The sequence below is a fragment of the Phalacrocorax carbo genome, chromosome 7, assembly GCF_963921805.1.
Source record: "Phalacrocorax carbo chromosome 7, bPhaCar2.1, whole genome shotgun sequence".
NCBI lineage: Eukaryota > Metazoa > Chordata > Aves > Suliformes > Phalacrocoracidae > Phalacrocorax > Phalacrocorax carbo.
The window spans coordinates 14412851-14428544 of record NC_087519.1 but is presented as its reverse complement, the minus strand read 5'-3'; the positions used below and the strand labels follow the sequence as shown (position 1 = coordinate 14428544).

Sequence of the window (15694 nt, the reverse complement as noted above, 5' to 3'; positions counted from 1 at the left end):
TCAAGGTGTTTTTTTTTAACCTGTCTTTTGAATTTACTAACCTTAGTTTATTAGCTGTGAAGACCATATATCTGTGTCTAATACACACAACTCTAGGTAAGGCTCCGTATTTTCATCTTAACTGTTTTTCATTTGTGCTTGCTACTTTCTCCATCTCCATTCTTTTAGATAGCAGCAAAGTACAGCTACTTTATAGTGTTTATTGGGAGTGTTTATTTTGGGAGTCAAGATAGCTTGGTTTTTATTTCTGGATGTTACTCAGTTGATGAGTGATTTTGAGCAGGTCACCAGTGTCTTTCATGGCTCATTTTCTCTGCAGAACAGGTTTGTCTGTTTCTGTGATAGTCATAGCAAGTTTCAGGGGGAGTACAGATACTACGCACAGCATACAGAGCTGTTACCTGAACAGCTGAATTCTGCAGAGATGATGCCACTTGAAAAGTCAAAGCACTTCGGAGGAGAGTGTGCCAAAGATAACGGTTTCAAACTTGTTTTGTATTTTGGACCACTCCTGAGGTCAAAAAGGAAAACACAGACAGCAATAGCTTCAGTTCTGCTGTCAAAAGTAATCCTGCTATAATGTGAGCTGTAAAAAACACTGGTTAATGATTCATAAAGCAATGAGCTGCCATCTCAAGACCTCGCCGGAACATGGATTATGCTTTTCATTCCCTTTTGACATGGAAGTTGAAGGTGCACATCTTTTAAAAGTTTATTTCTTGGTGATAACTGGACTTGCTTATTGAAGGAACCATTCTGGGCCTGGTTCTCTCCACTATTTTCAGTAGTGGTTTGAACGATCAAGATGCGATCAAGCTGGAAGCGGTTGTAAACAATTTGAAGGATGGGATCAGAGAAAACAAAAAATGCAAAACTTGGCACCTGAGAAACACATGCAGAACTACACAATGGAGTAACTGGGTGGGTGGTAGGGTGGCAGCCAGGCACGTAGAGGCCGCAGCAGGCTGTAACCCAGATGTAAATCCAGTAAGATGAGGCTGCGGCACAGAAGCCTGATCTGTTTGTATTAGCAGGAGAGTTGCCTCTGACAGGCAGGGGTTGTTTCCCCATCCCCGGGGCTGGCGATGCCTGGGCTGCAGGGAACCACACCTCAGGTAGTACACAAAGCAACAAAAATTGTAAACGTCCCTGATGAAGAATTTGGAATTTGTTCAGTCTAGAAGGAAAAAAAGAAAAAACAGAAGCCGGATCAGGGCACGGGGGAGGAATACCATGCGGGAACGAATACAGCAGGCGGCCGCTGCGGGCCGCGCCGGGGCGGGAGGCGGACAGCCCCACCGGTGGCTGCCAGCCCTGCCTTCCGGTCCTGGGCCCCGGTGAAACCCGCGCCGCGACCCTTGGGGGTCCGTCCGGCAGCACGGAGAGGGGAGCGATCGGCGCCAGTGGCCCCGCGGCGCAGCGCGCTCCGCGGGCGGCGGCCGGCCTGCCTCCCCGCCGGTGGGAGGCATCGCGCCGCCCGCCCGCCTCCCTGCCCGCCGCTCCCACAATGCACAGAGCGGCGGCAGCCCCGCCGCCCGCCAGGTAGCAACATGGCGCGCCGCGCCCGGGCCGCCGCCTGAGCATCCTCCCGCCCTCCTTCCGCCTCCCGCCGCCGGGCTGCCACAGAGGGGCCGGCTGCCCGCGCCCTGCGCCATGGCAGCCTCCGAGCTCTACACGAAGGTAGGGCGGCGGCGGGGTCGGGGGCTGTGCGGGGGTGGCCGGGCCGCGGGGCGGGCGGGGGAGGGGAGCGCGGGCCGGGGCGGCCGGCCATCCATCCATCCATCCATCCATCCATCCATCCATCCATCCATCGCTCCGCGGCTTGGGTCGCCTCGGCGGGAGCTGGCGCCTCTTCCCAAGACGGACCCGCACGCCGGCGGGGCGCGGGGGCAGGTCCTGCCGCCGGTGCGTGACCGGCCCGGTTAGTCACGGCCCCGCCGCTCCCCGGAGAGGCTCTGCCCGCCGGGCCGGACGGGGAGGGGAGGCAGCGCCGCTGCGGCGTCACCCGCCCGCCCGCCCGCAGAGCCCTGCAGCGGAACCCCGCAGCGGAACCGGCCGCGCTGCCCTTCCTTGCCGTGTGGGCACGGCGGGCTGACCGGGAGGCGGCGGCCGGGGGGCTCGGCCAGTCGGTGGTGATGCGCCGCCTCTCGAGAAGCGCTTTGGGCCGGAGCAGCCATCCCACGCCGTTCCCTGCGCTTCGGTATCTCCTCCAGAAATATTGTCTTGTTTTGTGTGGAAAAACACCTTCTACAGCATAGATGCTTCAGTATTGAACTAACCTTTTTGATGACACTGCAGCTTTATATTTATTCTTTTGGCGGGCGTTCAGAAGCCCTACAGCCAGCAATGATGTGCTGCATGACTCTCATGCTTTTTAAACAGACATTTTTCTAATATTTTTAGTCTTGTGTGTTAGTATCTCATCAGCTTCTACCCGGAAACGGTTACTGCCCTATGTGTCTTGGTGATGGCAAAGCCTGCAAATCGAGAGCTGTTGAAATGATCGCTTTATCCACTAGCAATGCATTGTTTTGGTTGCTCTGCCTTGATATAGTGCAAAAATCTGAAAGAAATGACAGACCACAGGTTTTTAAGGGCAGAAGGGATCAAAGGGGTCACCAGAACTGAGCACTGCAGTACAACATAGCAAACTCCAAATACTTCTTTCACAAAGCTTGCACAGTCAACGTGTGCTTTATCGAAAGCCATGCCATCTAGATCCTTTATGAAAGGAAACTTTAGGAAATGATAGATCTTTGTGTGAGCAGAGAATGGAAAGGAAAGAGCCTCTTTGTTTTGGCATGAGTTGTTTGCCTTATTTGTAGAGTCCTCCCACTCAGATAAGTGGGCAGCATGTTGACTGCGTCAGTACAAATCAAACTGGACAGTCCTTTCGGTAGGCTTGACCATATCTGAATAGTGTATTTGTGTAGGAGAGATTGAATGTGAGGAAGTGAGGTGCATGCCTGCACCTCCTAAATAATGCTAAATACATTAGTTGATATGAGGCATCTTGCTGTCTTGTGTCTCACAGAAGAGTATCTCTGTTGTCATTGCAAAAAGGGATGAAAATTAGCATTTTGGTCAAGAGAGCAATGGTACTGCAGCATTGTTCCCAGGCACCCAGCAGAGCTCCTCAATGCAAAGAGTTATTTTGGAAAGGTGTTCTTGATTTATCTCTTTCTTATGTTCTTATTATGTGATTAAGATATCTCATAAAGAGTTGAACAGAAATACTACCTTTTTTTTTTTTTTTTTTAATTTCCAACCTGATCTGACCTTGAATTCACGTCCTTCAGTGGTTAAATCCTTCGGTCAGAAGCTGCCCCAAAAACGTGGGTGTCCTGTAGCCTCAGGGTTGCGTTACAGTGGAAGGCTCAGGGTCCCTTGTAGTTCCCAAGGAAGGCATGGCTCTGAATCAGGCGCCGGGCTGATGGTCTTTCCTCTCGGCTGGCTTTTTCCCCAGGTAAAACCATATGCTGTTTAAATCATGTTCAGTATCTCATCCTTGATTAAGTAACGTCAAATAATGGATTTAACGTCATAGCATGCAGAGGTAAAAAGAGTAAACACAAAGTCAAACATGTGCAGGGATGATCCTTCAGTACGGACTCGCTGAGTGACGGAGGCCAGCAAGATTGCTTTGTGCTTTACTCTCACACCACAGGCTGTTCTTGTCCTCTTTAGAGCCTTAGGTAGACATAGAAAGAACAAATTTCACACCTTTTTTATACTGGCAGGCAGAGTCAGGATTGGCATTCAGGACAGCTGCTTAAAGTACTAGAGCTTCCAGTATAGCATCAACACTTGAAGTATGGTGTTGGCATAGCTATTTTGCTGGCAAGCAGGGTAGGGTATGAATTTGCAGCACATTGTTGCTGACTGCATGTGTGCATGTGTGTGTCCTGAGGTGAAGTACTTGGCAGCTCTCTTACCCTCTCCCTCTGGAAACCCAAGTCCCAGCTTGCCTGGGTTGTTCAAGTAGCTGTGTTCATGTGAGTTACTTGGAACAAGAGTTGGTAAAATTATGTTAATGACTGGATGACCAGTGCTGCAAAGAAGTTGTCAGCATCTCTTAAAATGTGTGAGAACGGGAGAAGTAGACTTCTTATTTCCAGGTATTGTTTGTAGAAGTGGGGCTCTCTGCTGTGTGCTTCAGTATTAATCCTTCAAATTTGGTTTCCTTGCGTGCCAGTGCTTTGATTCATCCAGATGTGTTTCTGAACTTGGTGACTGTACAGCCAGCCTCATTGGTGTGCAGCGTTGTAGTTCGGATTTAAGTTGAAGGACTGGTGCACTCACAAGCTAGTTGTGAGTGATGGGTGCAAACTGTGCCGGGCTTTGTATTCCTGGGCCCGGTGACGCTACAAATACAGACTCTGCTTGATGGCATTAGCTTCAGTTTTGGGGTGCAGCAGTTTAAAACTGTTCCATGGGTTATATCCCAGGCATTCTTATTTAAAGTATTATGCCACTCTCTTTAACACGTCCTATTGGATATCTACCCATGGCAGGTCACTGGTCCTGCAGTAAGATCGCTCTGAAAGTTTTGGTTCTTTGACTTCAGAAGCAAACTTAGGGGAATCTCAATGTGTTTCCTGAATCACCGTAGCCCCACTGAGTGGTGCTCGGATGTAGTCGATCAGTATTTCAGTAGCTGTTGACCAACAACAGATATATTCCTACTTCTGCTGACCTATAAAAATTGATAGGGACAATCTAGGCCACATGTCAGATTTGTTAAGTGTAATATGTTTTCCTTGAAAGTTAAGAACAAGGGAGAATGCTTTGCCTAGACCTGGAGCTTACCTCACTTCTCCGCTCTGGCTGAACTGCCACGATTCATGTTAGACCACCTTTGTGAGTTTCAGGAGTGTAAAACCAAGCCCTGGTACATGCAGTCATTGCCTGTACATTAAAATTAACAAAGCAGATCAGACACTGTTTATGTCATCTCTTTTAAAGTCAGATTGAAGAGTTGACATCATTCAGTCATTTTTGTCCTCTGTTTCCACCATTCTTTTTTCCCAGGTTTGAGTTGTTTTGCTTTCATGCTGTGCTTTTGTAGAGCATGCTGCTTTGCCCTCTTGGGATTTCTGTTTCAGTTTTATATGGCAGTGTGCAATGTGCTTATTTATTTCTTTACTTATCTATCCAGTCAGTCAGGCATTCATTTATTTTTATTCTTGCTGCTTCCAATAGCTTCCTCCTTTTCCAGTGTCTTTGAGATTATGGGCAGCTAGCTGCAGCTAGCTTGCTCCTAATTCAGGGCCTAAACCAATTTCAGTTAAAGTGAGTGGAAATATTCCTCTGAACAGAGAGGAATCAGTAAACAGTTTTCACTGGAGAGCATGGTCTGGGCAAGCTGAACTCAGTAGCTGACCTACAGTCCTGCTGCTCTCTCCTTGAAATGGTTCAGTCTGAGGGTTTATAAGCAGTAAATTGAGTTAGGGAAGCGTCAGAGGGAACTGCATAGAACAAAACCCCACTTGTGCAGTCCTCGGTGTCGCAAGGAGCCCTTTCTTGCTTTCCTGGGGCTGTCTGCAGGCAGCTGCTTCAGGTTTGAAGCCAGGCAGTCACCAGACTTGGTCTTGCCCTTCAGTTGTGCTGGGTCCTTGCAAGGGAAAATGGCAAAAGGCAGATTCTGACCAGGTTATGGCTTTTCTTGGGTACATTAATGATATATGGTGTGGGGGGAGATACAGCAAAAACCAACCTGAGGATAACAGAGAAGATATAACGGTATTTCCAAATTTCTGTCCTCATTAGTGGGCTTTTGTTTGGGGTTAAAAAACCAAGCTGCCTTAATTATATAGTCTTGTATATTGCTGTTCAAACTATTGCATGTGACATAAGTGTTTTCTAAACATTAAACAGTAACCAGTTGTCTCAGTAGATAGCTGCTTTTTCTTCCAGAGCTGTGCTGCCCGCTAATGCAGAGATGGGAGTCGTTCATCTCCACGCACAACTTGGGCGTCCTGCTCTGAGTTGGACCTGTGCAGTTCAGAGCAGGGAGGCTGTTGCAGAAATTAGATGTGTACTGTCAAGCAGTTACATCTGCCTTTAGAGTATATTTTATAACTGTATCTCTGCCTCTTATCTTCTAAAAATTTAATGAAGCAGCAAAAGAGGGGACATTTCAGTTGCTTTTCTGCTTCAGGGACCTGCTGTGTCACTGGAATAAATGCGATGGCAACTCTGGCAGTGACAATTCACAACTGTGTGCACCAACTTTATTCCTATTGCCTTTAAACTGAAAGTGCTGGGGATATAATTACCCAATGGTGTAACAATACTTGGTTTAATCTAACCTTGACATTTTATTATGGTTTTGAAAAAAAAAAAAGTTTCCTGTAGTTGGATGCCAACCACAGCAGCCTAAGAAACTGAGAAAAACTCTTAGCTTTCTAATGTCAATTTTGTGACATGTCAGCGATCTATCATTCTTGTTAAAAGAAACAGTGAGCCTGGGAAGCAAGATGAGTGATGGTTTGGTTCGGAGCTCAGTCTGTGCTTGAGCTGCTCCCCTGGGCGCCGAGTGTGTCGGGAGGAGGAAATGATACCACCCTAGGCAGGGTGGTGGGGCCGGAGGGGTGGCAAGCTCTGTGTGAAAGCTTCTTGCAGCCCACAAAGAGTTTTTGGGAGGGCATATCCTGTAGGCCTAATGAAACTCTGAAAGTATAGCACTGTTGGGAGTACCTGTGCAGGAGGGGAGATCATAGCTTTATATTATTTTTTTTTAATTTTCCTGATCTGGAAAGTTGTGTGAATTCTTTGTTACATGTAAAGAATAATTGTGAAGGTCCCATTTGTGATAATTGGTCTTGTTTAATTCTTTGAGCATCATGTTAAAACATTTACCTAATAATATTAGTGGATTATGTGGGATCCCCCACAAACAGTCATCAGCAATCCTTGCAGAATAATAGTGTCTGTACACTGAGCTGCCACTGGTTATTTGCAGTCTGTTTCTACTGTAGGGATTTTATAGCATGCACTATATGTAGCACATAGGCACCTAATCCATTAGGTAATGGATAACTGTTATTTTTTAGATAAATAAATGATCAGATAAAGTGCTGTCGAGCTCCTGCTATATCAGGAAATGTGTGCAATGACCACGGTTATCTTTCAGGGAGGCACAGAGCTTCAGGTTCAGTTGGAAGGGATAGGGGGCCGGTCAGGCAGATGTACCTGGTTCTTAGGGTCTCCTCATGGGGCCCTAAGGCGCCCCTCCGTCAGGGGAGGGGGGGGCCCACGCCCATGGGGGAGTTTAATCCTCTCCATGTGTTCTAATAACAAAGTAACTTGTCTCTCTCTTTAATGAGGCTCATTGTTTAATCTCTGTAGGACTAAATAAAGCATTTTTGTTTTTGAAATTTGCTCATTGAACCAGCTGAATTGGAGAAAGTCACAGAAACGTTCAGTATCACAAGGTTTCACTGTTTCTGGATGGTCTTTTTTTAATGGGATTTTAAAAAAGCATGAAGTGATAGTAAGGTTAATCGTACATGGTGTTTCTGCTATGAGGGAATAGCAGTGTGCAGCTGGCAAGCCGGCTGTCCTGTGGGTACCAGTGGGATGGTGCCTGGGTTTCTGTCAGGTCAGAACAGCCTCTGCAGCAGACCTCGGAGGAGCCAGCCACTTGGGTTGTCCTACAAGGACATTCCTTGGATTTGGATTTCATTACCAGAGAACACAAAGCATACACAAAACAAATATTTAACTATTTGAAGTCTTATTTATATTACTGGATCTTTGACACCTGCATATACGTATGAGCATACATACAGACATTGCCAGTTTGAAAGGCATCTTGGCTAGAGGGAAGATGTTGGACCCAGTTTCACTTTGTGCTGTCAAGCAGCAAGAGCTCCTCTGATAAGAGCCAGTGACTTGTTTTATGCCTCTTGATTAGAATCAGCTTAGCTTGGTTTGCATGTATGAAGTTAGGGACGAGCCGAGTCTGAACTTCACTTGGTTGGGTTTTCTTTCATATGCTTGAAGGCGCAGGGGTTACCTCTGATCTAATTTTGTGCTTGCTGTGGTGGAGCAGTGTTTACTTGTGTGTGTATCATGCTTGACTCTGATAGTGAGTACAGTTGGGCCCAGGGCCAAGAAACGGTGTTTGGGCAAGGCTATTGTTCCTGCTGCTTCACTAGCAAACTACAAACGAGTTGAAGCAGCATTGTTCTGCTTGTCTTCTCTGCTGTTGAAAGAGCGAGGAAGAACTTCCTATTTTCCCTTAATAATAGGAGGTTCTTGTTGCAGAAAATATGGTGTTAGGGTCAGAATAAAACCATGGTTCTTGGAAATTTTCATGTCTGTGACTTTGACTTTTTCCTCAATCTTTCTGCTTAAGTTATTTTCATGGACTGTAACCCTACTCATGATACACCTCAGCAAATGTATGTTTTTGTTGTGGGGATGATGCTTCTAAGAGTTTGATTGGTTTAAATTGGTATCAAGACTTTTAAGTAAATAGAAATGCATTAGGCACAAAATTAAACCAGTTATCTAAGTGTCATGGGAGACAGACAAAATTCAAACTGTGTTGAATTCAAAGGCTCTTTGTACAGTAACTTTTCCCTTTTGTTGGCTTTACTTTTGAGCTGCATCCAGGATGGAGAGTAGTACGATTGGGTCGCTAAGGCCTCATTTACCAATGCTAATAGCAAGGCTTTTAGTGACTTTCCTGGCAGACACCTTCACTTCCATGCCTGTGCCAGTGCCATGCTCTGTGCCACCCTTTGACTGGGACTGTATCATTTCCTCCTTGTTCTCAGTGTTGCTTGGCTTTGCTTAACCCTGGGTTTGCTTAAGCCTGATCCTGCAAAGATTTATCTTTATTCCATGTGAGTAATCACATTGCTTAATTTAATGCTTTGAAATCAAGCGTGTAAATCTGAAAGATCAGGCCTGTTATTCTGTTTCCCCTTATCGCAAGGAAGTAACTTTGCTGTTGCATACCTACTCAGAACAATTTGTGCGGGAAAGCAAGTGAAAACATATCATAGGGATGTCGTCAAGTTCTTTCTGTTAAGCTCTGTATATGCAGTGTTGCAGTAAGTTAGGAGCTGTCTATTTAAAACCCAATTTTAATATTTAATAGCATGGGTCTATTTTCAGGAGTAGCTTCTGCTTTCAGGACCACCCCCACCATCTCAGGGAAATAATAGTTCCACTCATCTTCTTTTAGCATAGCCCACTTTCTCAGTTTGCTACGGGCAGCAGCTTAACATGCCGTACTGTGTGAGATGGATAACTTGAACTGCCCAGCACTGCGCAAATGTGAAAAGTACTAGAGCTATCAAGCTGATGGTCTTGATGATTTTGGGGTCTTCCTGTTCCTGGCCAGTTGGGCCATACCGCATGCCTTTTCTGTCACAATATTGCTGCTTTGCTGCCTGCTCTCAATTAATTGCAGTGTTTAGTAATTTTATTTCTATATATCTGAATTTATTTATATACAAATAAAATGTAAGGAAGATACCAGTGCTGGCTAAAAGGTTTGTGGTTTTTTGTTTGTTTGTTTTTAAAAAGAGGATAAGCACTTGGTGTGGTTACTTTAAAGGGGTGCCCCTCTTGCTGAATTCTGGGCATTAGGCAGCCGTAAAGTAAGGACAGGTAACATTAGGCACTACTAATAAAGTTTAAAGACTTCACTCTTACTGAATATCTGTGGATTGCAGATACTGATCCAGCTTTTAATGTATCTGTGAATTTTAATGCAAATTCTGAAGAAAGTGAAAAATGGATTACCTACAAAAGCAAAGATCTTGTGTCTTTACACCATCTGTTCTCCTTAGTGGTATGGATTTAATTTCTTTGGCCTGTTAATCAGGGACAACGGCAACAATTATCACAGATCTTTCCCTGAATAATAATGCTATGGGGGTATTCAAGGCTGGGATAAAGCTTCTTAAAATGTTAAGAGAGAAGAAGGTACAAACCTAACATCGAATAAGCAAGTATGAACGAGAAGTCACCATGCTGATGAACGGTGTGAGGGAGCGGTATGGAGATTAAACTGGAGGAGAAGCAGTCAGGAATGCAGAATGCAGCTGTGCCTGCAGGGTTGTCTTTGAGTCTGGTACCTCCATGCTGTTTGGTGAAAGTTGTGGTTACTTTCTGAACACCTTGAAAGCTGTTGCATTTCCCTCATTGCTCATCAAGTCTCCATTTTTGCCTTTTAACCCCACTTTAGGTGTGGCTATAGGTTAGGCTGTCAGGGTAATTCACATAGAATAAAAGCGGCCGCTGGTAATGATCAGGAGAAGTGGCTTGTTGAGTTTATTTAGCTCTTAGGAGACAGTGGGGATGGTTGAGAGCAGACTCTTCCAGGCTATTTACTTACAGTGTGGTCTGATGAGAGCCCTTGCTTTAAAATTCAATGTAAAGGCTAAAGCAGTGTTGCTTTGAGGAGCTCTCATTCTGTCTTTGTAGTAGCTGACACAGGGGGAAAATAGGACATGTGACTTGTGACAAGTTTCCCAAGATTGCTATGCGGCTAGATGTAAACTGCATGTTTCTAGCTTGACAGTCCTAAATATAGAAGAACAGAGACTTCTCATGTGAGTGACTTTCATACCCATATGGTCTCTTTTTTGTAAATGGATATGAAAAATCATGAAGTCTTGCTGCAGTTACCGACAGTGTCTTTCAGTTCTTCCATTTGTTTATTGCAAGACAAGATAATTTTGTGATTACTTCGTGATTTATAGGAGGACACTCTTGCTCTTTGTAAAGCCAGAGAAATAAGCTAAAAATGCTATGAGTTGGTCTAACAATGAGGGAATTCATTGCTCCAACATGGCTTGTCACACGTTACTCTCTGCAGACTCCATGGGTTATTCTTTAAAGCAGATGACCTCAGTTGTTTTGCTGAGGAAACCAGAGAGAGAGATTCCCAAGTTGCCTTTTGAGTTAGTGTATGCCAATACAAGATATATGGAAATGTTTTCGATGGAGGTTGAGCTTATTTTGCCTGTAAAGGAGACACCAACGGCATCTGAAAGTGCTGAAAATCTGTGTTACAAGAGATACGGGATGGAAATAGATGGTTTAGACTATATGTATGTTAAAGTAAGTAGAATATGTTTGGTTGTTTTCTTGGTTTTAACATAGGTGAAGGCTGTACAGCCAATCATGTAATACCTTATTAGTATAATAGTTCATTAATAGAGGTTTGAAGTAAGAGTTTTGACTTATGATCTGGAGGTATATAAAGACTTTTCTGAACATGCCAGACAAGAATTTCGTTGTTTAGGACATTGTCTTTCTTAGAAAAATCTTGTATGAGGAGAAGCATTTGTAGAAGTTGTTAGAATTTGATGTCAGAGTGCATTTCTTCCTTGTGACAGTATTGGAAATACAAAGGCAACATACGCTTTTTGCAAACAATGAAATACATAATGCTTGTACAGAAAAGGAGTGGAATATTTTCTCTAAGGCTAAATAAGATATAGAATTTCCAGCTATCATGAAAGGTTTTAATTTCACTCCCCTGTCCAACACAGAATTGTTTCCCGTAATTTCTCATGCTAATTGAGGTTACAATTGCAGTAATGAAATGGGCTGGATCAGGCAGCAGTGGGGTCCCAGTGGTGGTCGCAGCCAGCGCAGCCCTGCTGCAGCCAGCAGCTCATGCGTGCGGTTTTCACTTGGGGGATTTACTGGGGCAGGGCTGAAGATCGCAGGGGAAGAAATGCAGCCATTCTTGCCAGAGAGTTTATGAGAGCAACGCTGTGGCTGTTAACCCTAGTTCTGCTTTCACAGCTTCCCCCAACACTTGTGGAGGCTCCTTGGGAGGTTTAACTCTGCTTGCTGGTTTAAGTTAGAGCTTGCCAGGTCTTTCATGCAGTTTCTGGTTTCCTTGCATGGGGACTTGCTGTTATTTTCCCATGAAAAAATGGTGGGACTAAATATAGCTTCATTAGATGTGCTTCACTGATGTCAGGTTGCTGTTACAAGATGGCAGAAAGGTGTCTGTGGTGTGGACTTGACCATAATGACAGAGTTATGTTCTGGGTTAGCTGAATAAAACTAGTTTTCCCTGAATAACTTAAGCTAAGTCAGTAAAAGCTCTGTTTTAATGATGTAACTACATCTCAGCCTGGGGCTTCTGTGTCGTTCTAACAAAAAGTAATCAGTTGGATTATTATAACAATTTATAGCAAGTTATAAATAATAAAAAGTTATAATAACATGTTGTTATAACAATTCTTGGATTGTTAGAACCTCAAGCAGGTGTTTTACTTTCAATGTAACTTTTTTGGGGGGCTAGGATTAAGTAGAAACAAAAGAATGCTGTTTGGACTTGAGCTCAACTTTACAGAAGGATACTCAGAAAAGTACAGCCTTATCTACTATCAATGTTTATGCCAAATATCTTTCCTTTAATTTTTAACTTTTAAATTAAGCTTTCACAGTTAAGTCAGCAATTGTCCATAAACAGACAATTTAGCCTTATTTCACCTCTGTGAGCTAGGTGATCAGTTATGGCTCCGCTACTTTTTATCAGTAACTTCTCATTTCAAACTTCAGCGCTGTAGCACGCACAGTGCGGTGCATCTGCCCTACCAGTACAGCCCTTTATTTTCCCTTCCTGCCTAAGCGAGTGCTAGATACACCAAGTAATCTCAGGGTAGTGATGCAGATGGCTCTGTGCTGAAGCAGAGACACTGAGACAAAAGGCAATGCTTCCTCTTTCTGTATGACCCTGGGATGGACAACCAGCTGCAGCCAGCACTATGAGCCCCTTTGGTCCCTGAGCAAAACTTGGGCTGCACTGCATGTTGTGAGAAATGATTAAGTTATCCTGCCCTCTGTGGGTGAGGTTTCTAGAAACTTTGGAGAAAATAATTACAAAAAGCTTCTGTAATATCTTAAATCTATTTAAGAACTTGAGAAAATGAAACCAATGTTTCATTGTGTGACATCAGCATGTAGAATATGTAAGAAGCATGACGGTGTTGACTGAATTCATACCAGTGGTTTGGAAATAATACTTATCTCAGCATTTAGTTAATTATGCTGTGAAGTCCATATTATGACTTGCACCATCTTAGCATTAAAACAAAATCCTACAACCACTTGTTTCATTTGGCCTCATAGTATTTATTTTCTTGGATCTTAAATTCAGGCACCCATGAAGTTAATTGTGACACATTGAATGGGTTTTTTTGTGTGTATTCCTGCAGTATTGGCTTTTAAAAACTTTTAAATTGGAGTATTTTTGTAATATACCCATGACATTCACCGTAAGCACACAAACAAGAAATCATGCATCCTTTTCCTAATACTTTTTCTTCAATGCAACGTCTCATTAGCTTAATGTTCAGGGGATGGCTGTAGTTGTTTCATTTGCCCTTAAATTTCTTGTGGCTGTTCTTCTACAACTCTTGTAACATGTTTTTTGGGTTGGATGAATCAGGTCTTTTAAGGCAGACTTATAATTAACTTCTTTTTGAAATTACTACTATATAATTCAGTGTGGCCTTCGTTTTGGTGGTGTGGATCGAAACACAATACAGTATATGCCTCTCTGTGTAGGTATGACCCCAGATGAAGTTTTACATGAGTCAGAGTACTTTCCTGTTGCTCAGCCTGGGGTAGGCATTGCACTTCTGCTCAACATTTTCACAGATCTTATTGTGGTTGTTCAGCTGTTTTGTGTCTCAAGTAGTGACCAAACACGGGTGCTTTTGATCTAACTGTAAGTGCCATCTTTTCTGAAGATCCTTCAGAGCCGCATTTATTCCTTTGACAGGTCTAGAAATCAAAACTCTTTCAAACACAAAATTTTCTTAAACATTGATTTTTCTTTGAACATAATTTTTAAAGCCTCATTTACTTTAAATGAACGTTTATTGAGAAGTGTGCTGAATTAAATGAGAATAACATAGTGCAGGAAGTAAGATAGAAGTACTGCTGTTTTGCTGGGTTGTTATTGTGGGTTATTACACTGTAGGTTTGCTGATGATTGGTGATGCATGAGGAGTCCCGTAGGCAGATGGGGCAGGTGGGGAGCCGCCGGCGCAGCAGTGCAGGGGCATCACTTCTTGCCATCCTATGCAGGCTCCTGGTAGCGGCAGGGGCGTAGGGAAGGATGTAGCTGCACTATCCTTTTAACACACTAGCCAGCCCAGCGTCTGTCCCAGTCTTTGTGTTACACTTAGTGAAACGTTTTTCTGTAATTGATAATACAGCCTTAATTAAGCCCTGTTAGAAGCATCATGGGCAGATTCATGATGTACCAAAGCAGTGTTGCATGTGACTGCCCATCGCTGTCCAGTGGTTTTCAGCAGCGGGTGCTACTGGAGTTGCAAGCTGAGTAAGTGACGGAGTACGAGATTGTAAGCATGGCTGCTGGCTGAGGATGGCAAAGAGCCTGTGTGAAAGGGCATCTGTGAAATACAACAGGAGCTGACAAATGCCCTTCCCACGTGCAGCGGCTTAGAGGGGTAGATGGGCAACGTTTTGATAGCTGAAGTATTTTCTGGGTTAGAAATGACTGAGTATAATCCAGATCTGTCTCCCACTGCACAACGTTCAGAGAGAAGGTCAAGTACAATCAACACGAAATGTAGAAAGCTATGTTTTTAAAGGTGAAGAAAATTCACAACTTTTACATATTTAATGTGTTTTAACTTCTTAAAATCTTTCTTATAAAAGTCGTATGAAGTACAACTTGGGAATATAACTGTTCTTTGATAAATTTGGTATTTTAAAGTAAAACACCAAGTTTTATGGCTTTGATGTCAGGCCCAGCATGTAGATTTGCAGGGTGATAATTTTATCTGAATTTCAGTAGAAAGGTTGCTAATAATGGTAATATTTAAAGAAATAAAAAGATTCACTTTTCTGTTTGATCAAATTTGCCTGCAGTAGCATGTATGCATGTATATATATTCTGTGTTTGGGATTTAGCTTTTTTTGCATCACTTTAAAATAAGGTGAAGTTTCAGGTAAATGTAAGTCAACAGACATTTTCCCAGTGGCTAAAGATGTAAATTGTGTTGCAGTGATTCTTTGTGGGATGCTGATAGTTTTTGAATGTACCTTGTACAATCAAGGTATGTTTGGCAAACAACATATATGTTGGTTTTGGTGTTACAAGTCACCATGCCCTAAATACACAGAATGCCTTATAAAAATGTTTGAAAGAAAGAAAAAAAAAAACCCTCAAACTTTTATATCCTTAGGATTCAAATGTAGTGGATATTTATACAGTAGATGAAATACTCAAGTGTAAGAGATTCTTTTTCATTGAGCTGGATTCAAGTAGTTTCCTTGTGTGTGGTGAAGGATATGGTGCCTTATCTGCCTAACCTTGAGTGCTGCAGGCAGTTAGATCCAAATTTGCAAACCCAATGTCTGTAGTATGCAAGCTCGTAGTGGTGGTGTCTTGGGGTGTAGCTCAGAGCCTGGGTCACCACTGTCCCCTGGCCGCCATTTGGGAGCTCCACATGTAGCTGGCCAGGGAATTCCCATGTGTCAGAGACTTTTGATCTTCCTGTTAGGTAAACTAACTATGTGAGATTCTTTTTCTGATAAAACAGTAATACAAATCGTCACACATATTTTCCCCACTCTATATCATGATATAAATATATTTTTAAATTAATACTTTCTAAATATCAGGCCTTAAACTGTGCAAGAGGTATATAAGTAGCTGTTGCTGAGCAACAAG

General features: G+C 43.5%; 1 protein-coding gene across 5 annotated transcripts in view; it reads left to right on the top strand.

The window, feature by feature from the left end:
• The first annotated feature begins 1341 nt into the window (after positions 1 to 1341).
• The window catches only part of MYO5A (myosin VA), a 103819-nt gene continuing 89466 nt past the window's right edge, over positions 1342 to 15694 (top strand). For all 5 annotated transcript variants that reach the window (XM_064456431.1, XM_064456429.1, XM_064456427.1 and 2 more), the window contains exon 1: positions 1342 to 1680. In XM_064456431.1, the coding sequence (XP_064312501.1) occupies positions 1654 to 1680 (27 nt within the window). In that variant the 5' untranslated portion in view covers positions 1342 to 1653. The remainder of the gene's footprint in view (positions 1681 to 15694) is intronic.